Raw genomic sequence first — 27,083 nt, 5'->3', positions numbered from 1 at the left:
TCCTCCAGTTTACCCCCAGCTCCATGAGCTTCTGTGTGCTCACGTTGCCTGGGAGTCCCAGTGCAATCTTGTATACCTTGCGGATGAGGGCGTCTATTTTGTTTCGTTCCCCTGTAGTCCATTTGTGGAAGGCAGCCACGTACGCAATGTGGCTGACCGCAAAGGACTGCACTAACGTGATTAAACTTTCTTCCTTCATGCCATCTTTCCTATTGGAGATCCTCCGTAAGAGCTTCGTAGCAGACATGACCTTGGTGTTAAGCTTAGTGATTGTTTCTCCATTTACTCTGTTCCGCTCGAGTAGCAAACCGAGCACCCTTATCTTGTCTACCTCCGGGATTATCCGCCCGCCCGCCGTCTTGACCGCGATCTTAGGTCTCTCCACCGTGATCGGCGCGTCCTTTCTTCTCCTGCCTGCCCTTTTAGGTGGTAACACTAGCAGTTCTGATTTTGTGGGGGAGCAAACGAGCCCGGACCCTTCTAGGTGTTCCTCTATGGCCTCGACCGCTTCCTGCAATTGGTTTTTTATGTGACCATCGCTGCCTCCTTTGACCCATAATGTGATATCGTCAGCATAAATGGTGTGTCTGACGTCCCTAACTTCCTGTAATCGGTTAGCCACCCCTATCATGACAAGATTGAAGAGCAGTGGGGAGATCACCGACCCCTGTGGAGTTCCGACGCTGCCTAAATCTTTCTCGTCTAGTTGTAAGTCCCCCGCACAGATTCTAGTGGTTCGTCCAGTTAGAAAGTCCCTGATATAATCGTAGGATCGCCTACCCATGTTAAGTTTTGAGACCTGGGCAAGGATGGCGGAGTGGCTCACCTTATCGAAGGCGCTTTGTAGATCCAGCCCCAGGATGGCCCTGTTGTCACCTATGCTAAGTGGTACGTCTATGATTTCATTCTTCAGGAGAATCATTGCGTCTTGTGTCCCCAGCTTATTCCGGAACCCGATGATGGAGTCCGGGTAGAGGCCCGACTCCTCCAGATATCGTTGCCATCTGTCCAGCAGTACGTGCTCGAGAAGTTTCCCGACGCACGACGTAAGTGAGATTGGCCTGAGGTTCTCTACACTGGGTTGCTTGCCCGGCTTGGGGATGAGGATCGTTTTGGCCGTCTTCCACTGCTTTGGTAGTTTCCCTTCTCGCCAACACTTGTTGTAGTACTTCATGATATTCTCGATAGCCGCCTCGCTGAGGTTCTTGATCGCCTTGTTAGTAACTCGGTCAGGACCGGCTGCCGATCTGCTGTTGAGTTTTTGCATGGCTGCTCTGACTTCCCACGTTGCAATGTCCTTGTCCAAGGTCGCGTTGTCGGTACCCTGGTACTCCAGCTGTTCCGTTGTAGGAGTGGACGGTAGATACTTCTCGTCCAAACGCCTCTTGATCTCGACTTCCCCTTCCTTGCTAATGGCCTTGTGTAGGATCCTCGCAAGGTTGTCGTGCTGACACCCCTTAGTCTTGGTCTCGTCGAGGAGATGTCTAAGCATGCTCCAGGTCCTGCTCTTGTTCATTTGACCGTCCGCCCCGTTGCATACCTCGATCCACTGCTGCTCGCAGAGTAACCTGCAATGGCCTTCTATACACTGATTGAGTTCCGCGATCTTCTTCCGTAGTTTTCTGTTTGTGCGCTGACCCTTCCATCTTGCTTTGATTGACTGCTTAGCTTCCAGTAGGTGAGCTAGTCTGCTGTCCACTCTGTCTATACTCTCGTCCGTTTCTATCTCCTTCGTGGCTCCCTCCATCGTCTTATTAACGTTATCCGTCCATTGATCGATATCCGTGATTTCTGATTGCCAGCTAGTGAGTGCCGTCCTGAAGGCGTCCCAATCCGTGACGCGGTGCTTTCTCTTCTCAGTGTTACCACCTTTTCCCTCCAGCGGGATGAGGACTTCTAGTATGTAGTGATCACTTCCTAGGTCAGTGGTCGGCAACCAGCGGCCCGCGGGCCGGATCCGGCCCGCGAGGCAGTATCGTGCGGCCCTCAGCCCCCCTGCACCTCCCCCCCCCCCCCTCCAAACGCGGTCAGCTAAAAAAAAAAAAAAAAGTTGATCTTCTTTCCTCCCCTTCCCCCACCGATCTCAGAGAGGCCGTGGAGGCTCATCTTTTCCCTTTCCGCCGGATGTAAACAATGCCCCGAGGGCATTCCCCAATCTCCCGACCCAGTGACCTTGTTGGCAAGGGCTCTTCTCACCCCCGCTCGGGGGACGGCGACCTGCTCTGTGCTACAGGGTGCTCTGCGGTTAGCGGGGCGACACAAAGCACAAAGACCGATGCCGCCTACCGAAAAGTCGTCGAAGCTGGATGAGACATCGGGGAGCCCCTAGTAGGAAAGCACCAGGCCTGGCGGGGTCGAAAAGCTCTTACCTCTCAAAGGGGATCTTTCGCGCCATCCCTACACAGGGGAAAAGGGGAGATCTCCATGATAGTATATGCAGGCCGCAGGCGCCGGCTTTTACTTTTTCTCTCTGTGTCCTCGGAGTTGCCGCGTCGTCCGCGGTTTCCTGACGCTTTGCTTTACTTTGTAATTTTTTTCTGGAATTTCACGGACGAAGGTTGTGCCGCGATTCGGTGGGTAACCAGCCGTGACAAAAACAGCCACGTGCTTGTCCTTAGCCAAGTATGTGACTTGGCGGAGCTGAGCTACAGCGGGAACACAGGGGGGAAAAGGGGGGGGGGGGGGGGGGGGGGGTGCAGGCATTGTTCAGTACGCACGCACGGGGGCTCTGCATATTGCCCAGCACCCCCAGGGAAATGTCAGCGGGTGCTCAAGCCCCCGTTGCCCCCCCGGTTCCGGGGTCCCTGTCTTTGTGACCGTCACTTGCGAAACTCGTTCTGATTGGATACTTGCTACACGACCTACCAGAACAAAGCCACTGAGGGCAAAATGGTGCGCACTTTGCTTGGACTCAATAGAACAGTTACTCCTTTGCGTCTGTTCGGGCAGTCCGGTCGTCTCAAGGGCCCTATCGACAACTTGAAAAGTAAGTTTCAACATTACCTGTTACTCACATAAATGTGTTTTCTAGAATTCGCCTTTATAACAGGTTATCCTCTTTCTTTTTTTTCTTCAGTCTGTTCGTCTGCAACATGTCTCTGTCTAAATGCGGCAAGAAGCGAAAAATCGATTTGGAATGCCGGGCATTCAATGATCAATGGACAAATGGTTATTTATTTGTTCAACATAAGGATAAGGCGTTATGCCTCGACTGTAAAGAAGCGCTTTCAGTATTTAAAGAATACAACCTGCGTCGACACTACCAGTCCCACCATCGCGACAAGTACGACTCTCTGATGTCCGGAGCCAGAGCCGCGAAGATCGAAAGTTTGAAGAGCCTGGGCATGCAGCAAGACGTCTTCAAGAAGAACGTCCAGGAGAAGATGGCTTTGGTTCAGGCCAGCTACTCAATCTCCAAGTTGGTCGCAGAAAGTGGGCGGCCTTTTACGGACGGGGAGTTTGTTAAAAGGTGTTTGTTGACAGTGGCTGACGATCTTTGCCCGGATAAGAAGAATGTATTCAAGGAGCTTAGTCTGTCGGCCCGGACTGTCACAAGGAGAATCGAAGACATGGGTGAACAGTCGTTGAGTACTTTGAAGGATAGAGCCCGAGCTTTCCTGTGCTTCTCTTTGGCGCTTGACGAAAGCAATGACGTCTCTGATACTGCTCAGTTGCTTATCTTTGTGCGGGGAATCGACACCAGTTTCGAAGTGACGGAGGAGCTAGCTGCTCTAAAAAGCCTGAAGGGCACAACAACAGGAGAAGATATTTTTAACAAGCTATGCGAGTGTCTGAAAATGCTGCAGCTAAAATGGGAAAAGCTCAAAAGCGTAACGACTGATGGCGCAAGAAATATGATTGGCTGTAAAGCAGGTGTCATCGGACGCATCAACTCAGAAATGGCACGCCTGTGCGTTGTTGCTCCTATTCATCTTCATTGTATTATCCACCAGCAATCACTGTGTTCCAAAGTGATGCGCTTGGACTCCGTGATGAAGGTAGTCGTATCTACTATCAATTTTATTCGCAGTCACGGACTGAACCATCGTCAATTTCAACAGTTCTTGTCGGAAACAGAGGCTGAGTATGGGGATGTCCTGTACCACACAGAAGTGCGATGGCTCAGCAGAGGAAGAGTTTTGCGACGTTTTTTTTTAGCTTCGTGAGGAGATCGCAGTGTTTCTTCTTGGGAAAGGGAAACCTCTCAAAGAGCTTGCTGATCATGATTGGGTGTGGGAGTTGGCACTCCTGGCTGACGTTTCTCAGCACCTGGATGACCTGAATGTAAAATTACAAGGGAAGGGGAAACTCATGTCCGGGATGCTCGCAGACGTGAGAGCTTTCGAGATGAAGCTCAGTCTCTTCCAAAACCAAGCTAGAGAGTCTAATTTTTATCATTTTCCTTGCTGCAAGATTTTTGCAGGCGAGACAGCAACGCCACTTCCCACGGAAAGACTCTGCGAAATCTTGCGCGAATTGAGAAGTGAGTTTGAAGTTAAGTTTGCGGACTTCACGAAGCATTCAAGCGACATTTGTTTATTTCAAAATCCATTTAATGCGGATCTTAGCCAGGTGCGAGAGTGTTACCAGATAGAGCTGGCCGATCTGCAAACATATAATGATTTGAAGAGCGCATTTGAAGCAAACGACCTTGTTACATTTTATGCTGGCCTTGCGGATTCTACGTTCATGAATCTTAAGAGACTCGCAGCCACCATGATTACAGTGTTCGGGAGCACATATGTCTGCGAGCAGACTTTTTCACGAATGAAGTGCATAAAATCCAACTTGCGCTCACGAATGACTGACGAGAACCTCCACAATGTTTTGCGACTCGCAGTTAGTAGCTTGAATGTGGATGTCCGTAGTTTGGCGAGCGCAGTTCAACACCAGAAGTCTCACTGAATTCAGTCTCTAGGTTTTTGTGGAAATGTTGCATCTCATGTCGTGTGTCGTGAAATAAAAATACTGTTCATTTTAGATTTATGTACGTCAATGTAAGTTCGCGCAAGTGCTTTTTTATTTTTCATTTTTTACTTTAACCCCCCCCCCCCCCCCCCCCCCCCCCCCCGGGCCTGCTGCTTGCCGTCCGGCCCGTTCCGCTTTGGCTTCGCGGCGACTCGGCCCGCTGCGCCAAAAGGTTGCCGACCACTGTCCTAGGTCATAGCCCGTGTTGTTCCAAGTGACCTCTCTCTTCCTCCCCGCCACTTTGACGAAGGTGAGGTCCGGGGTGGTGTCCCGAGAAACCGATGTTCCCGTTCGAGTGGGTTGTTCGGGATCTGTGACGAGACTCAACCCTGCGTCCAGCGCGTCCTGCAATAAGTTTCTTCCCTTGGCCGTTGTCTTGCGGTACCCCCACACTTGGTTCGCTGCGTTAAAGTCGCCGCATACCATCAGCATGTTTCCTCCCGCTACCCTACATGCTTTATGAAACAGTGCTTTGAATTTCTGTTGCGTGTGAGCTGGCTTGCTGTACACATTAACTAAGAAGGTGCTCTCTTTTCTCTTCCTTCCCGTGATAACCTCCACCGTGCAGTGTTCTATGGTGCTCTTTTCTAGTATTTCGTGCTCTAGGAATGTGATACCCTTTCGTACGAAGATACAGACTCCCCTACCCTTCCCCTTGGGCGTTTCGCAGGTATCCGGAGGCCTGTTGTGCGATCGGTATCCCGCGAGCTTGGGTGTCTCCGTGGCATTAGATTCCTGTACCATGATCACATCTGGTTTCCTATCTACTCTCTGCAAGTGCTGTTGTAGTGCCGCTTTCTTGTGTGCAAAACCGCTACAGTTCCAGTGCCAGACTAGGAGGCCTTTTACTGGCGGGGTGGTTGTTGCTGCACGCCTTGTCCCGTCCATGATTGTTGGAGTTTGGTAATGATGCCGATTTCCATGCTCTGTATCTGCGCTTGTATTTGTGCTTGTAACTGTGCCTGTAGTTGCGCCAACATACTCTGCATGTTCTTCTCGAGCGATGTGAGGCGCTCGCTAGTGTCCTTGCAGATTTCCTCCATTCTGTCCAATCTTTCATCGTGTCTCTTGAGCTTATCCATGATCTTTCGATCCCTGATGCTTTCTATGGCCCTCCTCTTGGGGGCTGGTTCCGTTGGCCTATCGGCTCTGGGGTCCACTTCGGTCTCTGATTCGTCCTCGACTATGGTCCTTGTCGCCTTTTCTGGTACTGGTTGTGGTGCCTGTTGCTGTCGCTCCATAATCAAGATTGCCAGCTTCGCATTGATTTCCCTGATTATATCACCCTGCTCCGAGATTCTGCGCTTGAGCTTGTCGTTTTCGTCCTTGAGGGATTTCATCACTGCCAGGTCCTCCTGCCTCTTCTTCTCGTAATAACTATTCACACTGGGTTGCTTGCTCTCGGACCTAGTTGTCTTGACAGCGTCTGCCCAGGAAGTTCCCTCCCTCGGCCGCGCTACGTCGCGGCGGTGACTGTTGCTTCTGCCTTCCTTACTGACTTCCCTTCTCCGACTGTCGGCTCGTCGTCTTGATACGCTGCGCGGATTCTCGATGGAGCGCGACCTAAACGGTGGAAAGTCTGCGGCTACCACTTGCTGCTCCGCGGCCTCCACTTTGCGCTCCCATTGGCGTCGCTTAACTATGTATGGCATCTTGTATTTGTTTTTACAGCCCCTCTACCCTGTTGGATGTGGGCCCCCGCATAGCTTGCATTGCGGTTGACATTTCAGCTCGTGCCCTTCCTCCGGGTTCGCCATGCCGCAGCCGAAGCAGGACTTGTTTCCGGGATTCGGGCACACGTCTCGTCTATGTCCCAGTTTACCGCACGTCTTGCAAACATCGAAATGCTTGCGATATAATCCACACTTGATCAAAACTATGCCTAACTTGATGTAATGCGGCACCTTCTGCCCCGCGAAGAGCACTACGACCGCGGTCGTCTCTCCGATTCTCCTCCACTGCCGTGGGGTTGTTCGTATTCACTATGTTTTCCGTGATATCCTCCGCCGTCTTTTCTATGTTTATGCCTCGAATGACTCCCTTGACTGTTCCGTCAGGTGCCGTTCTATAGGCGCTGACATCATAAGTCTTGCCTCCCTCGCTAATGGATGTCATTTTAGCGTATCTCGTAGCTCGCCGCTCGTCTGGGGTGCTAATCACTATAATGTTCTGCTGCGTATTTATACCGACGGTGGCCTCGCCAGCCTCCTCCCTTGTGACCTTCGCCGCCCTTGTGACCGCCGCCATGGCAGCCGGGCCTCCCAACTTCGCTATATTGAGGCCGCCACGTGGCCTGACCACTATCTTGATATCCTCCTTCGGCATGCTTACTGGCATCCGTGCCCCTTTCGTGATTGCCGATGCAACTTTCTTGGCGTATTTGGCCCTAGTTCTGGGCCTGGACGACCGGTTGGTTGCAGCGAACTCACCGCTTTCCGTGCCGTTCGTGATCTCCTTGATTCGCTTGCCGAGACCTTCCATCCCTCGACCTCTTCCGGTTCGATACGCTCCCCGGGAACCTCAATGAACGTGCGCCCGTCGACGTTGCCGACTCGTAGCGATGGAGCTACAGCCTCTCCTGTTGACGTGGCCGTCGTTGTCTCGTCCATCATTTCGAACATGATCACCGCCGGGTTAGGCCTAGCGGCCGGCGGGTCGCCGCCAACGGCCTAAGTTAGGCTTAGCGCGGATTCCCGCCGCCCCGAGAACAAAGTCCACGTACCTTGGAAATGTCACGCACCACTTAGGAAAATTTGGGTGTCCGCCGATAACCCACACCTTCGCCCGCACTTGGGTACCAGTTTTAGAACAATATTGATGATTTAGCACTGAATAAGTAGGAATTAAAGCAGGAGCCGATGTCCTGCGGACCCTCCCATACGAGAGGGAAATTATTAGTTTCAGCACCGAGGAAGTGAAATTAACTTTCGGCACTATCTTGGTGCAAATTACAAAAATTTTGGTGAAATGTAGCACAGTAAATACTTTGGCATAGTTTGGAGCCCATGGAACAGCAATGCAACCCCGCGGTCATGGTCCTATCCCCATAGGTTGTGTGGGCTACCTAAAGCAACCCGCACAAGTCCAATAGACCCGCGTTCCTCTCCCCACAGAGATTCTGGGGGTACCCACACAAACCTACAGGTAACCCATAGAGACCTGTAGGACCCCACACAAATTCTTTGTGGGTAATCTGTGCGCAATTGGACTAGGGACAAGACAACACCCAGCTAGATAAAAGGCCGTGGTGTTAAATATTAATGCGAAATAATTTACTGACCCATGGAGCGAAGCCGGCATTGTCTGTAACCATCTGTAGCAGCGAAATGGCAGTTGAATCCTCATTGGCCAGCTAAACGGCAGTTAAATTCCCAGAGGCCAAAAGCACAGCAACGCAAATGCCTCGTCGAGGAAGCCGGCGATATCACTCGATGTCAAAGCGGAAGCGCCTTAGAAATAATAAAACACAAAGAAAAGCAGAGCAACGGAGATGCATCGTCACGGAAGACAGCAGGGCCCCTCAAGGTCAAAGCGAATGCACCTCAGAAATATAACACAAAGAAAAGATGCATAGTCACAGAAGCCGTGGAGCCGGCAGGGTTCGCCACGCCTGCGCAGTGGGAGAGCATGATGTCATTGCCAGAGCTGTGTGTGAAAAAGGAAGACGTGGTGCGCTGCTTGTAGGAATGCACTACGTGTAGGAATTCTTTTGCATTCCTACACGTAAGCAGTCTTAAATGTCCTCTTTAGTCTCTTTTCCCCGCCTACTGCGAGCCAGCGCGGGCACATATTGGACAGCAGTGATACGTCCGCATTCGGCTGAAACTCATGTTTAATCAGCAACAGCACGAATCCCAACAAAGCGCAGACACAGCACTTGCGTTCAATCTGTATCCCATAGAAAATCCAGCACCACGAATACACAATACGAGGGCCAAACACTTTACTAGAGAATACATTCCACTCCACTCATTTGAACGAGAGCGCGTGCACGCATAAAGCACCAAATCCTCCCCTAGTGGTGTGGGAAACTTTTTCCAAACTGGAAAAATAATAAAACAACTTTTTCCAACAACTTTTTCCAAACTGGAAAAAGTTGAAAAATTGTTTCACGACTCCTTTAAGGCTAGTGCACTTTCACTGAGTGAGATGTATTACAAACTGATGGGACCAATCAGAGAGCATCAAAAGTGCACCATCATGGTTTTCGTCATGTTTCTGTACATGTTCTATCATCGCTCAAACAATCGTAATCAGAAATAAACCAGTGACTTGTGCTTTTAATGCTGCTTGATTGGTCTTATAAACTCTGAACTTCAGCGGCGTCTGGAATGAAAAGCAGCAAGTCTAGAATGAAGTAAATTATTACGGCTTTCTATCTAGATGTTGACCAAGCGCATCACTGGGTATTCCCGTTTCTCGAAGACCAAGCTCTCGTTTGTAAAGCACCAGTGGCTTTCGACTAAGGATGCCGCGAACCACCCTAGGTTCGAATTCGAAAGGTTTCGATATTTTCGACCGAACTGATGTTCGATTTCGAAAAGTTTCGATATTTTCGACCGTAGGGAGGTTCGAATTCGAAAAATTTGCAACTTTCCAAAATCTCGGGGTTCGAATTCGAAAAGTTCGAAGCTTTCACGGTTTCTAAAACTTTGGGTTCGATTATTTCGAATATTTGTTTACTTGAGGTTCGATAAATTCGAAGATTTTGAACTTCCATAGTTTGAAATTCGAGAGATTTGAATGTTTCGAATTTCTTTGGATATAAAATCGAACGTTTCGAATTTTTAAAGACATAAAGTTCGATAAATTTAAAGATTTCGAATTTCTTTCTACATAAAGTTCGAAAAGGTCGAAGGTTTCGATTCTCTTTTAAAACTAAATTTAAAAAAAAAAAAAAAAAAACTTTGAAGGTTTCCGATTTCTTTGAAGTCCAAGTGCGCAAAGTTCGAAGTCCGGTTTTCATGTTCCGCCACCAGTTTCAGTTTCAAATAACGTTTTCACGCCTCACTGGTATTCACGAAATCAGGTTTAGAAAAGTTTGGATGTGATATTTAGACTGCACGAAGTTGGTCAGGTAATTAAATGAGACGACGAGTGCCCCGGATGTGCTGGAATATTTGCCAGTGCAGTGACGTGTAACAATACATCAGTAATGGTGACCGCCAGCCCGGGGTGGTCATTAACTTGCATTACGAAGTAGTGATCCCACGAACGCACTGTTTAACGATACTCATCCAGTTCGAAACGGCCAGGGGCAGGCAGGTGGTCGAGGTTCAGAAAAACCTCGAAGTGATCTGGCAAACTGCCCCCCTACCCCTTGCACGCTGGTAGTAATCCGATCGAACGCCGCCCGAGTGACGCTGGCATATAGTAAGTTTAGTTTGTACATGATGCAAAATCCTGAGACTGGGAATGAAAGAAAAAGTGTAAGAAGACAGAAAAAAGGGGACAGGACAACGTCTCAAACTCAACTCAGCTGAGTTTGAGACGTTGTCCTGTCCCCTTTTCTCTTTCTTCTTACACTATTTCTTGCGAATTTCATTCCTAGTCTCGGGATTTTGCATCATGATCAACATACACCAGCTCGCCTGCACCTTGACATTTTTTTTGTTTGTAATTGCTTTGGAGGTTTATTTTCTGGGGCGGAAGAAACGCTGAGCAAAAAGCACAGGAGCTGACGCAACGTGAGGTCGGGGAGCGTTCTACCATAGGAACCGTGCGGATCTAATTCAAGCCCCGACCAGGGCGCCCCTAGCGGCAAACGGGTCCGTTGCATCGGGCATCTTCTGCCAGTCGCTGCGTTGGTTGTGCGTTGTAGTGGGTTAGCGCTGTATTTTCTGAGATGGCTATTCCGCACCAAGAAAGTCGCAACAATTGCTGCGTGGTCGGCAAGATCGCGCACGGCACGAAGTACTACATCGTCCCTTCGAAGCCGTACGAGGCGGAGTACTGCGCGACCGTACGACTTGTGCGTCCGTACAGGTTAGTGGTGTTTCTTACCTTCCAGTTCGCGCTTTGTTTAAGCTGCTGACGAATAATACAATTAACTTTTTTCTCTTCTAGCGACGATGGAACAGCATCGACACCGTCGGAAAACTCTAAAGTATGCAGCAAATACTTCACCGGAATCGAGAAGCGGAATGCGGTCGCCCTCCTAAGCCTACCGTTGGATGTTTCCATCAGCCTACAGGAAGATAGTAAAGAGAATCGCGGAACGGCGCGAAAAAAAAATCGCCCAGTTGTCAAGCTCATTCAGAAATAAACGTACATAATTACCGCAGTCCACTCAACGCCAACAATTTTTTTTTTGCGGGCGCGCTTAATTTTGTTTGCAGAGTACGGCGCTCCGTGACATCCACTTGTCCGTCGAAGCGGACCTCCTTCACGTAGCGCACGCGGCCAGATTCATGAAACAGTTTTCTCTTCGTCATATTGGCACCACGGAAGAAGCTTTCTGGATTCGTAACCGCCTTAAACCCCGTCGTAATCACCCCGGGAACACTGTCCGCTGTGCTGCTAATCGCCACTGCTTCCCCTCGATGATTCTGCACCGGCTACCGAAGAAGCTTTCCGGATTCTTAGTCGCCCACTGTCCTCTGTGCTCTTCGTTGCTATTACTTCGCGATGATTCTGAGCCGGCGGCACCGGCTTCCGAAGGAACTTTCCGAACTCGCAACTGCCTTAAATTCCGTCGCAATCACGACGGGGACACTGTCCGCCGTGCTGTTCGTCGCCATTGCTGCCCGATGCTCCTGCGGCGGCTACCGCCAGGTCGTGGCTAGAGCACTATATAGCTCCTACGGAGCAGAGTAGCGCAATCCTTTGAACCCCGTGTTTTGCCGACAACATGGCCGACAGAGCGGCTCGGCGCGAGTCACGTGGTACTCAGGGTTCCAGGAGGCGGCCCGCCCTATGGGAGAATACATGGAGATCGACATAACACGGCTGATTAAAAAATTAACGGCGAGTTCACATTTTTCAAAACTAGCCTGTCGTGAAGTTAGTAAAGCGCTAAACACTTTATCAAAGTTTTAATAATATCGGATGCGTGTGCAAATTTTGAGAAGGCAATTTCCAAGGCAATGGCGTTTGAAGCAGACGATTTTTGCTCGCAGCGCAGATGGGCTTTTCGGGTTGGCCGGAGCGGGTCACGTGAATGGTGTGACGTCGCCGTGTCGTCTGCTGCATGATGCCGCTCAGGCAATTTTTTAAAAAAAAGTTCCGTCCTTGTATGGCACAAAACGTATCGCATATTATTCTAAAATGTTTCATTATTATGTCAAAAATGATTTCCATTCCACACATCCCCACAAAACTGAAGAAACAACGATTTTCTCACGTTCTTCATGCATTTCTGACCACAGTTGGAACCTCCGGGCGTTCGCCGCTAGTCGCCGAGAGACGGCGTTCTAGATTGCGCTACTCTGCTCCGAAAAAGCTATTGGGGAGGAGGGGCGACCGTGACGCCCCAAGCGGTTAACCTAACAACTACACGGATGGGGACAACAAATACAATGACGCAGCGTTCGGCCGACATAACCGAACGCGGCGTCAGCGTTCGGCTGGAGTTCGTGTTCTCCGGCGAGGGGGAGGAGGGGCTCTTTTGTTTCCACTCGGCCTGCATGAACAATGCAGCATGCACGATCCCAGCTCATCAGAAAAGCCGAAGTGGGTCAAGCTCGCATTCTCTGAGGATAGATCCGGCACTTAACGTCGCTTCGTCGATTGTTAGTATTTTTTTTTTTTATTAAACTGCGCCCCGCGCTCTATTGTAGATGACATGGCCATGCCCATAAGGCCTGTCGGAATGTGCACTGGCCTTGTGTTGAGTAAACACCGAGCGTGGGGAAAACAAACGGGTCAGAGCGCCCCCTATAGTTCGATATCAATAGGCGACCGCCGCGTCGGAAGAGGAGAAACGGGGAGGGGGAGCTCTCAGTCTCTCCCCCCCCCCCCCCCCTCCCACATATTTCGGACTGTTAAAGAAAACAATACGGGGAAAGAGGGCATGGTCGAGCTTATTTTAATCTGAAATTATTTATGCATATGTATAGCTAGGGTCCATATCACAAGAGCGAATGACATTTTAGCGAACGGCGACATTTGAGCGAATGGTCGTTTTAGCGAATAACGGGGGCGCGCGTTAACCCATCCGTCGCGCTGCGCTTTACGCCGCTTCGCGGCGACAGTCTACGGCAACTCATTACAAAAATATGAACTCACTTGGCCCACCCGAAAACGCCGCTTCGCGGCGTCCGACTATTCGCTAAACTGTCGTTCGATGAAACGTGGGCGTTCGCTAAAACGTCATTCGATCAAGTGAGTGCCTCCCGTATAGCTACTGTCGCTCTTCACTGCATAAAATATCGCGTAGACGGTCACATGCAGCGAAGCGCTGATGTAACACTGTTCACGTGCCGTCAGGTACTTATCGTTGCCATGAGCAACAGTTTTGACGGTGCGATACAAAGCTGGTGAACGCTCCCGTCGGCACGTGCTTAGCACGAGGTGAGCGCTATGTTTGTTGCGCTCCGCTGCATGTGTGAACAGGCCTTTAGAAACTCGTCAGGAGGCACTACTCGTCATATGCTCGGTGGCTCGAAAGTTCATGTTATGTTGCTAGTTAAGCTGAGGAGAATGGTTTAAGCAAACTGTTTAATTAGTAGCATACGGGATCAAAGCCGCAGCTATGGCGATTGCCCGTCAGTTCCAAAACGCAACCGCGCGTGTCACCTTCTGCGAGCGTGCTCTCTGAATGTCCTCTTCCTCACAACATAACATGCCCCCCTTCTTCTTTTTCTTTTTGAAGATGACGCAGTGCGAGTGCGGCACTTGTCAGTCTCTGTATCGTAGCGGCTTCACCACGACGCGCCCACTTCTTGTTGTTTTTTGGTTATCCTGTTGACGCAGGACCTGATACCTTGTAGATGTGTCGTCGTTTGAGACTGTAGGGACATAGTCTTCAGCGGCTTCGTTTGAGACTGTAGGGAAATAGTTTTCAGCCGCTGTATTCGTTTCTGCTGTTCCATGTGCTTCTTTGATGTGGTACCGGTTGCGCCTGTAGGTGCGTCCTTCTTGTCCTTGCACCGTGTACGACCTCTCACTCGGGCCTCTGTCTAAAACCACACCTCTGTTCCAGTGTCCCCGTCTTTTAAACCAAATTTTCTGTTTTGGCTGTAGTGGCAATAGTGTCTTTGTTTTTAGGTCACCATGGCGATGCTGCCTCGCTTGTCGTTGTTGAAGTGTTATTTCAGTTCCTCTGTCGTTATAGATAGGCAATAGGTTATCTGGCAGAGTTGGTACCAGTGTCCTCAGTTTTCTTCCCATCAAAAGTTCGGCTGGTGATTTTAGTCCATCCATAGGCGTGCTGCGGTAATCCAAAAGGACTGTGAATAGGTCCTTTCCATCTTCCTTCGCCTTCATCAAAGAATGCTTGACTGTCTGCACTGCGCGCTCTGCCAGTCCATTGGATCTTGGATTGTACGGACTGGATGGATTATGGAATACATCCCAATCACTCAAGAAGCCTCGGAATTCGGTCGAGTCAAAAGGTGGTCCATTGTCGCATACTACTTCCTCTGGTATGCCAAATCTTGCGAAAGATGCCTTCAGAGCGTTAATAAGACCTCTGGCAGTTGTTGATACCATTGTTTGAACATCGATGTACTTACTGTAGTAATCAATTAAGAGAAGATATGAGGTACCATCTAAGTGAAAGAAGTCCATGGCAATTTTTTGCCAAGGCCTTTCTGGTAGTTGTCGATCAGCCAGTGGTTCACGTTGGTTGTTCCTTTGGTGTCGTTGACAGATTTCGCAACGCGTTATCAAGTTTTCGATATCTTTGTTCATAGTTGGCCAATAAAGACTCTCTCGGGCACGGTTTTTGCATGACACAATACCCCGATGAGCTGCGTGAAGTCGCTCAAGGGCACCAGGTTGAGAGGATGCTGGCAAAACGATACGCCCTCCTCTACACACCAACTGGTCAACCAAGTGCAGTTCATCTTGAATCTCGAAGTAGGGCCGCAGTTCTGCCGATACTTGGAATTTGTGTTCTGGCCAGCCTCGCTGGATGTATTGCTTCACAACTTGAAGCGTTGGGTCAGTTGCAGTCTCTTCCCGTATTTGCTGAAACTTTGTCGCTGTTGCTGTTGCAAGTATGCATACATTGATGGGTTGCTCGTTTTCTTCTGTGTGGATTACCTCAGATGTATCTGGGTCTCCTGAAAGAGTATCTGCAAGCGTCAGATACTTTCCAGGAACATATGTCAGTCTTACATTGTAATTTTGCAGGCGCAAGAGGAATCGCTGCAGTCTTGGAGATACTTGGTCGTAGGGCTTTTCCTTAAGCCCAATGAGTGGCTTGTGGTCCGTTTGGACCTCCACTTCACGTCCAAACACGTAAAAATGAAAATGCGTACAAGCGAACAGAACTGCAAGTAATTCCTTTTCGATTTGCGCATACCGCTGCTGTGGCTCAGTCAGTGAAGCGGATGCATAAGCTACAGGTTGTCCATTTTGCAACAACACTGATCCAATGCCATAAGAGCTAGCATCTGTCGACAGAGTGACTGGCTTGGAACTATCGAAAAAGGCCAAAACTGGTGCCTTTTTGAGCAACTCTTTAATATGCTCAAACTCTCTTGTCATGTTGGCATCCCAGTACCAAGGTGCGTCCGATTTTAACAAGTTTCTCAACAGTGCCGTTTTTTGTGAGAGATATGGCAGAAACTTCGTCAGATAAGTAATCATACCCAAAAATCTTTGCAAGCTCGCCTTGTCTGTAGGGGCATTGAGAGCTGCTATAGCTTTTACTTTTTCGTTGTCCGCTGCAATTCCTTTGTCTGTGAGAGCATGTCCAAGGTATTTTACTTGACTCACTCCCAGCTGAACCTTATTTGCGTTGAACTTTAAATTGTGCTTTCTTGCCAGTGTGAGGACTCGATGTAGTTGTTCCTCATGCTGATGGGGATCCTTTGCTGCGAGTAGAACGTCATCAAAATAAGGCCGAATGTCATCGTGTTCACGGAAGATGTCATCCATGGTCTGCTGAAAGAGTTCTGGGGCAGTTGAGAGACCGAATGGTACTCGGAGGAACCTGTAACGGCCCCATGGTGTGGCAAACGTGCATATGAACGAGCTGGGCTCATCCAACACCATATGCCAGAATGCTTTACTCGCATCAAATAGTGTGAAAAGGTTGCAGCCGCTCAGTTTGCTGAACATTTCTTCTTGTGTTGGGATTCGGTAATGCTCGCGTCTGATCGCTTCGTTTAGCTTGCGAGGATCCAGACAGATCCGTATGCTTCCGTCTTTCTTTGGGATTATCACTATCGGATGTACCCAGTCAGTTGGCTCTGTCACTTTGACGATGATTTCGTTCTGTTCCATCGCTTCCAATTCTTGCTTCACCCGAGATTCAAGTGCTAGAGGTATTTTCCGGGGTGCTGCAATGCTGGAAACCGCATCTTTCTTCAATGTGATCTTGTACGTCCCAAGAAAATGACCAATACCTTTAAATACATCTGGATATTCCGACAGAATGGCTGTGAAGTTGGTGGGACATGCCGCCGTTGCTGAACTTGCAACCGTTACATGCTTGACTCGCCTCACGAGGTTAAGGTCAGAGCACGCTTGTATGCCAAGGGTTGGTTGAACTTCAATGTCCAGTAGGTAAAACTCCAGTACATAACTTCTCCCCTGGACGATGCAGTCAATGGTGCATCTCCCAGAAACTGCAAGGTTTTCTCCACTGAAAGTCAACACTTCGACTTTTGTGGGCACGATTGTTACTTGACACCTGCATTTGTGCAGCAGAGAGCTAGAGAAAACATTGGCCTCTGCACCAGTGTCAAGCTTGAAAAGAATTTCATGTCCATTAATGGACACGCGTTCGTACCACCCTCTTTTGTTGGCCCAATTGAACCAATTGCGATGCCTCCCAAATGGATGGTTTCATTGAGGTCATTGTTCATGGATGAGTTGGAAGTTTCTTCTACTGCAGAAACACGTCGATATCCGTAGGTTTTCTGCTGTGTCTGGTTGCACATTCGGGAAAAACTGTCCGAATTTTCCACAGGAAAGGCAGTGCTTTCCGTAAGCTGGGCAGTTTCGGGGTTGATGGGAAGTACCACATCTTGAACACGAACTTTGCTGTCGGTTGCTGGATTGGTCTTTTTGTGGTTCGGATGGCTGATACCTTCGTTGCGCTGCCCTGAAGCTAGATGACTGACGATAGAGTCCATCAACTCTAACTTCGTCTTCAGTTTTCTGAATATCATTCACATGTTTTTTTGAGATTTCAGCTGCTTTACAGGTTGAAATGATTTTGTCCAGGGTTAGACTCGGTTCACGAAACAATCGTTCGCGCAAAGCCACGTCTCGTATCCCGATGATGATACGATCACCAATGAGCCTGCTTTCTTGAGCTCCGTAGTCGCATTTCTGAGCCTGCAGTTTTAGCTCAGTTACAAATTCGTCAATGGTTTGTTCTGGCTTTTGGCTCATTGTGTTAAAAATGGCTGTTGCTTGTGTGACGCTTTTGTAAGGTGCATAGAGTTTATCAAATTCGTGCAGGATGTAATCTACTGCATTCTCTCTTTGCCCGCTTTGACCATCTCCCGTTGGTTGCGGAGGAAAGGTTTGCGTAATTCGTCTTGCCTGAGGTCCAAGGCAGTGGAGCAGAAAAGCTTTCCGAGTTGAGAGAGGCTTGGATGCATATTCGCAGGCTGCCTCGAAGATAAGGTACGATGATTTCCACTCCTCCCATGCTCTTGCTGGGTCGTCACCAGGCTGGAACGGAGCCGGCGGTTGTAGGAAAGCAGATGCCATCTTGTTGTTGCTGTTGCTTGTTAAATTTACAATATGGACGTTGAGCTGCTCACCACTTCTGACACCATGTTATGTTGCTAGTTAAGCTGAGGAGAATGGTTTAAGCAAACTGTTTAATTAGTAGCATACGGGATCAAAGCCGCAGCTATGGCGATTGCACGTCAGTTCCAAAACGCAACCGCGCGTGTCACCTTCTGCGAGCGTGCTCTCTGAATGTCCTCTTCCTCACAACATAACAGTTCAAAGCTGTCTTTTCGACCTAAATAACTGTGCCATTGGTAAAAAATAATCAATAAATAAACATAACAATAAATGCAAAAATAAAAAGCGGGGGGGAAAAAAAGTATTGAGAACCCGCCGGAAGTGTTGTGTTCTTGCATATTCAGAGGCCCAGAACTATGAAACAAGTTTCACCTACCAAAATGTGTACAGGCCAAAAGATACACGTCCCAAAAGCGCAAAATGAGAAAAAAAAATATTTTTTTTTATGACGCGGTGAACTTGAACAATTTTAGAAATCTTCCCCCATGAGTTAATTTATTCCTCAACGTGAAAAAAAACAATAAATACATTATTTTGTATTCTGCAGATGGTAATAATATGTACTGTCTCTGGTGTTCACTTAAATGCGATACCCAAACAATGTAGGCGAAAAAAATTACCAAATTTAGGGCATAATTGTCCGTAAGTACATGTTTCGATATTTATTCGAAACTCGTCTTGAACAACAATAATCATATCTTAAGACGACACTCACCTAGGCTATATATAGATCATTCTTAAAAGGTTTAACATCTCTACCATAAATAGCTTCGGCTATAGCGCGCTTCAAATATGGCACAAACGACAATTGTCAGAAACCCATCATCCTTCCTCGCTCCTTCGGCAATCTATTTTTCTAAAACCAAGCATGCCAGATGATTGAAATAAACGGCATTGTCTTTCGCAAGGAATGCGTCACCCCATGTAAAATTGCGAGAAAAAAAATTACGAATGGACCATTCGTAAGTTTGCTTGAATCCAAATGAAACCGCCCGCCGGTCTTTCGAAGTTCGACGAGCTTCAAACTTTTACCCTAAAAGTTCGAAGTTTGTCGAACTTTTGACTTTTCAGGAATCGAGAGTTCGCCAATTTTCGAATTCTTTAGATTAATAAGTTCGAAAGTTCGAAAATCATCAAATTTTTTAGTCTAACAAGTTCGAAAGTTCGACAAGCATCGAATTTTGCAGCGTAATAAGTTCGAAAATTCGAAAAGCGTCAAACTTCTTAGTTTAGTAAGTTCGAAAATTCGACTTCCGTCGAATTTCTCGATATGGAAAGTTCGAAACTTCGAAGTCTTTCGAACCGCTTGATTCGATAATCGAAACTTCGATTCGAAAAAAGTTTGCGGCATCCCTACTTTTGACAGCCACTAAAAAAAGGCAAGGTTGCCATTGCCACAATTAACAGACAACGCCACTGCAGCCCAGCAGCCGCCAGCACCCACCCCAAGCAATCATCCAATCGGAGCCTGGCGCAGTGACATCACTGTAACCTTCAGCACCAGGAGCAGACGAACTTGCTCGTCGTATTGGTCTTCAATGGTTCCGAAGGTTACTCTAGCGCACTGCAACATAGTTCCCTAGAGCATAAATGAAAGTGTGGAACATGTGAGGATCAAGACAGACCGATTCACACCAGCACACTCATCTAAAGTGGAACGAGTGGTGTCGTAGCAAGGCCACGAAGCGGGGTCGAAGGGCTTTGCACATGTTCCGGCAGGGGCACCGACGAGTTGGGGCTCGGCATGCAGGCATGCCTTGCGGCCTTAGGTGTGCAGGAATAAGGATGGTTCCTCCAGCTCCTGTCATGAAGCACAAACTCTCAGCGTTTGTCAAAAATGGGAGCAAACCTTCGACACACTAGCCCCATGGCGAGGCGGCACTGTTCAGATACCTCTCTTCTTCCACCATGCACTTGCCATTTTGGAGAATCCCCCTGATGAATCAATGACTCCAGCTTCAGTCTTCAGCCCACAGTGCTGAGGCAAGCACCAACCATTGTCTCCTTGGAGTGCTACTCTGGGCGTTTGGCAGCTCTGTAGACTCAGGACACCAGACTTATAATGAAGTCCCTCTTTATTTATGTAAATTCAACAGCATTGCTTCTTTTCTACAGTTAACCCAGAGACAGAACCACATACCGTCGGTTCACAGTTCCCCGTAATCGGTTGTTTTGACAGAGCTCTAAGCCGTTTTCAGAGTCGATTTGTTTGTCGCTGCTGCTGTTGTTTCGACACACAAATACACGGGTCGTGTTTATTACAGCTTTTCCAAACCATCTCCTGCAAAAAAAAATACAAAAAAAAAATTGACCACGAGAGCGTAGGACTTTAAATTGTTGGGAGCTCAAGGTCGATAAACTCGTCGGAAAAATCGGACGACAGAAAACTCGGCTGAGACAGGCAATACCACCTTTTCGAAGACATGCTACAGACTTAATAATAATAAAGAAAAAAATCCCTAACATTCATCGTTTTCAGGATCAAACCGAGGGACAAACTCGCGCGGTGCACTTAGCGGGAAAAAAATATATACGCCCGTTTTCCGCCTCCCTTCTTGTGTTTTTCTTACAGCGTGTCTCGCAACACAAATTAAACAATCACGAAAAAAAAAAAAAAAGATTGGAGAGAATTGCTCTTCCGGTCACACTGTCCTTTCTATAAAACACGAAGATTCTTCTTACTAGGTACAAACAATACAGGCCTTGGCAATTCACAGCTGAGGCAGTACAAACGACATCTCGGAGGAAGAAGAAAAACAAAGTGAGAAGAGCACATCATCACACAAGCTCCGTCGGCTGCAAAAGTGCGGCCAACAGTTTCCTTTGCTTCACCTAAGTCAGTATATATGTACAGGGATTTTTTTTTTTCTTCCTTTCGAAGCAGGAACGTCCACAGGTAATAATACACCAGAGTCTCTTGCAAAGTGGTTGACCTCCCATGCTTCGTTTTGTATCGCTCTCTCTCACCACAGGAAGACTCCCCCCACCCCCGTTGGCAAAAAGCAGTGTCCGTAGATTTTTCTTTGACTTCCAACAAAACACGGCAGCAACCGTCGAAAGCAATCGCGTGCAGTCTCTTGTCGGGTCGGAACACAATGCTTTCTTTTTGGGGGCCTCGACTCTGGGGACGTCGTGAAGGTCTTTTCTTTTTCTTCTTCGCTTCCGTTTTCGAGCTTGGTCCTTCAATTCGAACGTAAGGCAAGAAAACACGTGCCAGCCGTGACACCGTACTTAAAACGGGCAACGTCGTCGGTTGTCACCACGACAAATCGCAAAGTCCTTCCGTCTCCAGAAGGCCTACCAACCATTCCCAAGCCATACCGTCCTAAACAGACACGCATTCACAAGTTCTTTCTGCTGCTGTGGCACTATCTTACAAAAAATGAAAAAATTACTATTCTTGCTCGGAAACCAGTTTCCAAAATATACGGATTTTCTCGGGCTGCATGCTCGCAAGCACGTACACACATCAATGGACAGGTGAGTGCACACACACACACACATGCAAATATAACAAAGCACAACGTTTTCGCACATGTCGAAGGAAATTAATTAAAATCGCGAGGCCACAATGTTACCAAAAATCTATTGAGTGTTGTAACCAAGTCAAAGGGGACGACAGACAAGTGCTAGGGGATACAGTGGTGGTTTCTGCGGTCGTTCGAGACACGTAAAGCTACTCCGAAGCAAAATAGGTTGCTGTACGCAAAGACCAAGTGTAAGAAGAAAGTTTGAGCGTCATGTGAGAATCGGGATTGGCTTGATGCCTCGGAAGTTTAAGTTGAGTAACGACTAGGTCATATCTAACGATACCAATTGGGCTTCCCCTCCCATTAATACTTTGTAAAGGCCAGGCCAAATAAACAACAATGTTTGCATCCACATAAAAAGACATATTTAAAGTGGCATCAGCTAGTCTCTACATTCTACCAACACACCATGATATCCGAAAAATCATTGCCACAAAATTCACCGGTTTCTTAATAAAACACAACTAAAACCTACTTGAAATGACGAAATTGTGATCCAGTACCAAGCTGCAGGTCGGGGTGTTGCCGCATGTTACAAACACGTTTTTTGCACAAACGGGAAACAGGGAGCAATGAACAACAGAACGGTCTAAAGCAGAACCGAAATTCTTGTGCGCAGTGAAGAAAGGAAAACTACCACCGCGACAATGCCCTACATGCCGAACCGAGGGCGCTCAAATCGACGTGAGGGGGCCAACGTGCGATGACGGAATTGTTTCTGACGGCTTCCAATGTTTAGAACGTTTGCCGGGAATGCGGGTGTACCGAGGAAACCGGAGGGCTTCGGAAAACGCAACGCCAACGACGGATGTGCACAGAGCTTGATTAGAAGGTACGCTCGCTTATCCCCGAGAGACGCGACCCCAGCTTGGGAAACTTCCGATCTCTCGGAGACGAAGTGTCCTAATATCACAGTACAGCTTTGTTTAAGTTGTCAGTCGGGACAGAGGGCCGAGGAAGCTCGGGAACAAACACTGAAGTGCGTTTTCCAAAACCAAAACAAGCAAGAAAAAACTGCGTCGTTTAAACTTTTTTTTTTTTTTTGTGCACGCGCTCGTATGAGTGAGTGGCAAGGACGACGGTAGGAGTTACAGAAGACGGGTTACTGCGGCGTGTACTTTGATTGTATAGAGACGGCAGCACTCCCGTTATGAAGACGGACAAACACTCACGCTAGAAACAACATTCACGCCTCGATGAGAGATGTCACCCTTTGTTGGGTGTTTCGTCGGCGACGTCTCGAACCCTTGCCAGCTCGAGGAATGTCGTCGTGCGCGGACCTCGAAAACGGTCGACGCCGTGCAGCTTTTGATTTTGTTGGAGGGAGTGTTTTTGACCGAAGAGTCTTCTCGTAGTGCGGCACGCGATCGCTTTGAAGAAACCTTCGGCACCTTCGCGCGTCTTGGTAAGAACGGCCGAAACCGGTTTGTCACACACAAACTAGGCTTGCAGAACAGCGCCACAGCAGACGAAGCACTTCACACACAAAACAGCTCCGAAACCATTCCGGCTTGTCGTCGGGGCACACCAGAGGCGGCGCAGCCGCCGTGCACAAAAACAGAAAAACCGAAAAAAGCACCATGAAAATCCGGGCCCGTCGACAAATTGCCTCAAAGTCGCCTCCGATGACCGACGACTGCTCTCATTGCACGGAGACAAAATACAGACGGTAAGAAACCAGCCAAAGCCAGCCAAAGCCAACGAAGCCACTTCTCTTTCCAAGCCAACATTTCCACTCTCGGTTTCGTTTCTGCTTTATCCCCCCAGTCCTAACACTGCGCTAACAAGATGAGACTCACACACATTTGTATGTACAAAAGAAAACCATAAATAAAAAAATTTATGTAAACGATGCATGAAAAAAATAAAGACTGCCCACGAGAAAATGCTTCGAACATGTTTGCAAGGGGGAAAACAAAAACAATGTGGTGGGCAACGCAAATACCGAGTGTGGAAAAGGGATGACAAGCCTCCAAATCGTCTCAGCAACGTCTACAATAAAATCCGGTCACCGGGAAATTGCGTCACCGACGTTACCGTGCGCACGGGTCACTAAGAGAGCACAGCAAAGCAGCACAGGAAATCACAGAAAGTTTCACCGGTAGAGTTCCTTCTCGAAGCAAAAAACGTGAATAGCGGCGCAAAAAAACAACAAAGAAGAAGAAGAATGGGGGCAACCTGCACATTGTTTACATCTTCCGTTGCATTCAGTGGCAGTGTTTATGCGAAGAGGGTTTCCAGCTATTCGACACTCCATAACCAAGCTCAGCCCAGCTTGTACCTTCGAAAAATTGATACCCCCCCCCCCCCCCCCCCTTTTTCTTTAAGAATGTTGAAAAGACAATTACAACCAATATCAGAAAAGGCTTCCCTAGAAAATTCCTCAGCGGACCCTCAGCGTTGTTGAGGCCAATAGAGGTGCCTAGCAAGCCGGATGAAGCTTTGTACACACAATTCCTGAATTGAAACACCTAGGTCGCCACCCCAAACACCTCAGCGACGTCACCGGGACAAGCGAATCGCAGCGGCTCACCGACACAGCGACCGCTACGACACGTCATCACGGTGCCCCAAACCACTGCATATGCAACATTGCTCGCTTTAAAGTCGACCATGAAGGATTGCCTTGCGGTTCCTTTCGTAGACGCTAAAGTGAATATAACGCATATATCCTTTCCAACTTTCACTCTCTCTCTCTCTTTCACGGCAGTCAACACTGAAAAAAAAAAACTCTCCCCATAACAGTTTCGTAACTCCTACTTTGGAACAAAAATTAAAAACAAGAAAGAGTGCCAAAAAAGCTGCGGAATACTCTGTACCAAGCTCAAAAAAGCTCAACAATAGAAAATCCTTTTCGGGTGCGGAGCAATAACTGAAAAGTCCCTAAAAGTCTCTGTTCCGGCGACGGCCATACATTCTCGTCAAAAAAGCTAGCAAATTCTTTGAATAGCATGTTCCGAACAAAGGAAAGGAAACAAAAAAAGTCTTTTCTCGCGGGAGATGGGCCAAAAAGTTGCGCTTCCAACTATACACAAACCGGGATCAACCACAAATCGAACGACGAAAAAAATCGCGGGTGCCGTTCACCACACGCGCCGCATAAAGCCTCGTTTTTGAATTCGACTCGCGACGATGCGAAAAAACATTGCCATGGTTCGTTCAAGGAAACAAGCGCTCACCCAAACAAGAGTGGAAGGATGACCCAATCTACCCAGCTCACGAACCCCTCGCGAAAAGCCCCTCCCTTACAGGGACGTCATGCGTCCCGCTCCTTCCCAAGCCCCGGGCACAAAAACAAAACGGACAGCCTCGTAACAGCCGCATTCCGAAGACACGTTGACGAGAAAGAACCGAACGCCAAACCAGGTGGGACTTGTAAAGCTCGCACCACTCCAACAACGCGGGTCGCAACGGTGTGCGACCCAGCCAACCCTTTTCCCATCCGGGATCCAACAGCCCGTGACTCGCATTCTCCAACGATCAACAACCGACTCTGTACAAACTTGCAACAAACCAACACGGTCTTCCCGCTTCGAGGGAGGACCGTGACAAACAACGGCACCACGGCCGAACCGCCTCGGCACTTCACACGGTCCGAGCATCGAGTTACCCTCTCCTCGCACTCCACCACTCATCATCCTCTTCACAATCTCACCATGTTCCATCACACTCCTCACCCTCCATCGCACCTTCCTCACACCCCATTGCACGCAGCCCCTCCCTTTTCATTGCAACAGCACGGAAACCGCCCGCGCTAGACCGTACAAAGTGCCGAGGCGCGCCGACCGCGATGCCCACCTTTGAAATTACTTTCCTAGCTGTGCCTTCCACTCGGAAACCGCACGGAGGTGCGGTTCCATCACTCTTCACTCCCACTCTTCCTTTACCATTCATTCGACGCTTCTCTCGGATTTGTCTGCTGCTATCACACTGGTCTTGACTTTCTCGTTCTCTTTCTCGTAGGGCAGCTCTCCCTGCACGTCTTTCTCTGTGGGAGACTTGAAAACGCAAAAAAAAAAAAAACGAGAAAACTGGAGGACAGTTGCTAGGCTTTGTCTTTAGGGGATTCACGCAGGAAGGAAAGAGGGCGTCAAAGACGCTTTCCAATCTTCCGGAAAAAGCGCAGAAAAAAAAAAAAGTTCTGACAGACGCAAAAGCCACGGCAAGACTTGCCCTCCAGCCAAACCCGAAAATGAAGAAACACCGGTTGCAGACAAAAACGGGAGAAACAAAAAAAAAATGGAAGTAAAACAAAAAAAAAAAGTTTCAAGTTCACCTTAGTTTCACACTGGGTTCGTTCATTTTTTTTTTCCACTCCAGTCCCTTTCTCTAGCACGCGGAGCGCAGACCACGAAGTCGTGAGTTCGTCCTCGCCGGCCGCCGTTCGCAGGAGCCCTCGGCCGCCGGCATTTCCCCGGCCACTCCCTTCCGACCACTCCTGCTTGACCGGGCCTTCGCGTCCCTGTGTTCTCCGAAGCCCGTCTCACTTTCTGCTCACTCGCGGTCACTCTCTGGCGGGGAAGGGGAGCGAGGGGGGCCCGCCTCGAGGAGGGGCCGACTCTCACTTGCCGCCTTCCGCCGCAGACTTCTCCGTCAGCTCCTTCATCTTCTCCACGTAGTCCGAGAAAGAGTCCCTGAAGCGCGACCACGACTTCTCTGGAATGGTGATGGCTGCTCTGAAGTTGTTCTTCACCTGCGAGCAAGAGCGGATGCGACCATGAGTGACACTCGCCGACGTCGCGCTTCGGGAGCCAAAAGAAACCTTTCGTCGTGGCACTCTACGCTGGCACGTTTGCAAACCCACAGTCCAGTGCGCGCACGTTCGTCGCTTCGCAAAGCGAGTCATTCACGTGCCATACGAACAAACACTAAAAATGGCACAGGCTAGAGGTCCTCTTTTGGAAAAGTCTATCGTCGCAAGTTAAGAACCCGGTAGACGCACCACCTTCGACCACCTCGTGCCATGCCAAACCGCAGCACTGTTGGCAGAGCGACGGAGCGGCAGGTATCCGTGGCCATTCTAAGCACAGTGGGAAATCACGCGAAAGGAGAGGAAGCGCTGCGGGAAAGCTTGCGCATTGAACAGCGTTTTCACATTTCGAGTTGATGACATCGGGCGAAGATATGGGGTCGACCTGGTTTCCTGCATTGGGACCTTCCCTTTGTGCCCATTTCCCGACTCGGCGGTTAGTTTGGCCTCGGAGGGGTTTCGCCCGTGTGTGGGTTAATGCATCGTGGTAGTTATTGAAAGCTGCCAAAGCCCATTGTGCGCATATGTTCGCTGCGAGTGACGTCGAAACGCTCGTGGTCAACGCATCTGAAATAAAACCTCACGAACCGTGGCACAGTGGCGCGGTTCGGCCGCAGAGTCGCAATGTCGGCGGTGACAGCAGCCACACGACAAAGCGCAGGTCGCCCGCGCATCCTGATCCAAAAACAGAGCTTGCAAGAGCGGAGGGAATTTTTTCGCGCGCCCAAAGCAGATGGCGCTACTATCGTAGTATCCCGAGATTTGCCCCACCCCTGAAAGATGACCCGCCCCCTATTTTTGGCACGACAGGCTATTCTTTATTTCAAAAACTCCAAAAGATAACGCTGGTGACCTCGGCAGAAATGGTGCTACTTAGCCAAGGCAGGTGATAAGCCAAACTGGGAAAGGACAGTCGTCTCTCAATTCCTGCCCCCCCCCCCCTCTCCCCCCTGCGATCA

General features: G+C 48.9%; 2 protein-coding genes and 1 pseudogene across 5 annotated transcripts in view; 1 reads left to right on the top strand and 2 right to left on the bottom strand.

The window, feature by feature from the left end:
• Positions 1–3,092: 3,092 nt before the first annotated feature.
• LOC121833915 (general transcription factor II-I repeat domain-containing protein 2-like) lies at positions 3,093–5,699 on the top strand. Its single transcript, XM_042287625.1, has 2 exons — positions 3,093–3,910; positions 5,639–5,699. Exons 1-2 carry the CDS (start codon positions 3,093–3,095, stop codon positions 5,697–5,699), a joined length of 879 nt encoding a protein of 292 aa, XP_042143559.1.
• Positions 5,700–5,813: 114 nt separating this feature from the next.
• On the bottom strand, positions 5,814–7,580 carry LOC120843261 (annotated as a pseudogene).
• A 12,321-nt stretch (positions 7,581–19,901) lies between these two features.
• Positions 19,902–27,083, bottom strand: part of LOC8052689 (transcriptional activator protein Pur-beta) — a 102,243-nt gene continuing 95,061 nt past the window's right edge. For all 4 annotated transcript variants that reach the window (XM_029972872.4, XM_029972874.4, XM_029972873.4 and 1 more), the window contains one exon: positions 19,902–26,067. In XM_029972872.4, the coding sequence (XP_029828732.1) occupies positions 25,936–26,067 (132 nt within the window). In that variant the 3' untranslated portion in view covers positions 19,902–25,935. The remainder of the gene's footprint in view (positions 26,068–27,083) is intronic.

This window comes from Ixodes scapularis, unplaced genomic scaffold (genome assembly GCF_016920785.2).
Source record: "Ixodes scapularis isolate PalLabHiFi unplaced genomic scaffold, ASM1692078v2 ptg000058l_1__unscaffolded, whole genome shotgun sequence".
NCBI classification, from domain to species: Eukaryota; Metazoa; Arthropoda; class Arachnida; order Ixodida; family Ixodidae; genus Ixodes; species Ixodes scapularis.
The sequence above is the reverse complement of the archived record's forward strand: the minus strand, read 5'-3'. Positions and strand labels throughout refer to the sequence as shown.

Bases quoted from the DNA above. Each gene is read 5' to 3' on its own strand.
- LOC121833915 (XM_042287625.1), top strand. From the start codon at position 3,093: ATGTCTCTGTCTAAATGCGGCAAGAAGCGAAAAATCGATTTGGAATGC. The intron at 3,911-5,638 runs GTGCGTTGTTGC...GGCGTTTCGCAG, and splicing joins AACTCAGAAATGGCACGCCT to GTATCCGGAGGCCTGTTGTG.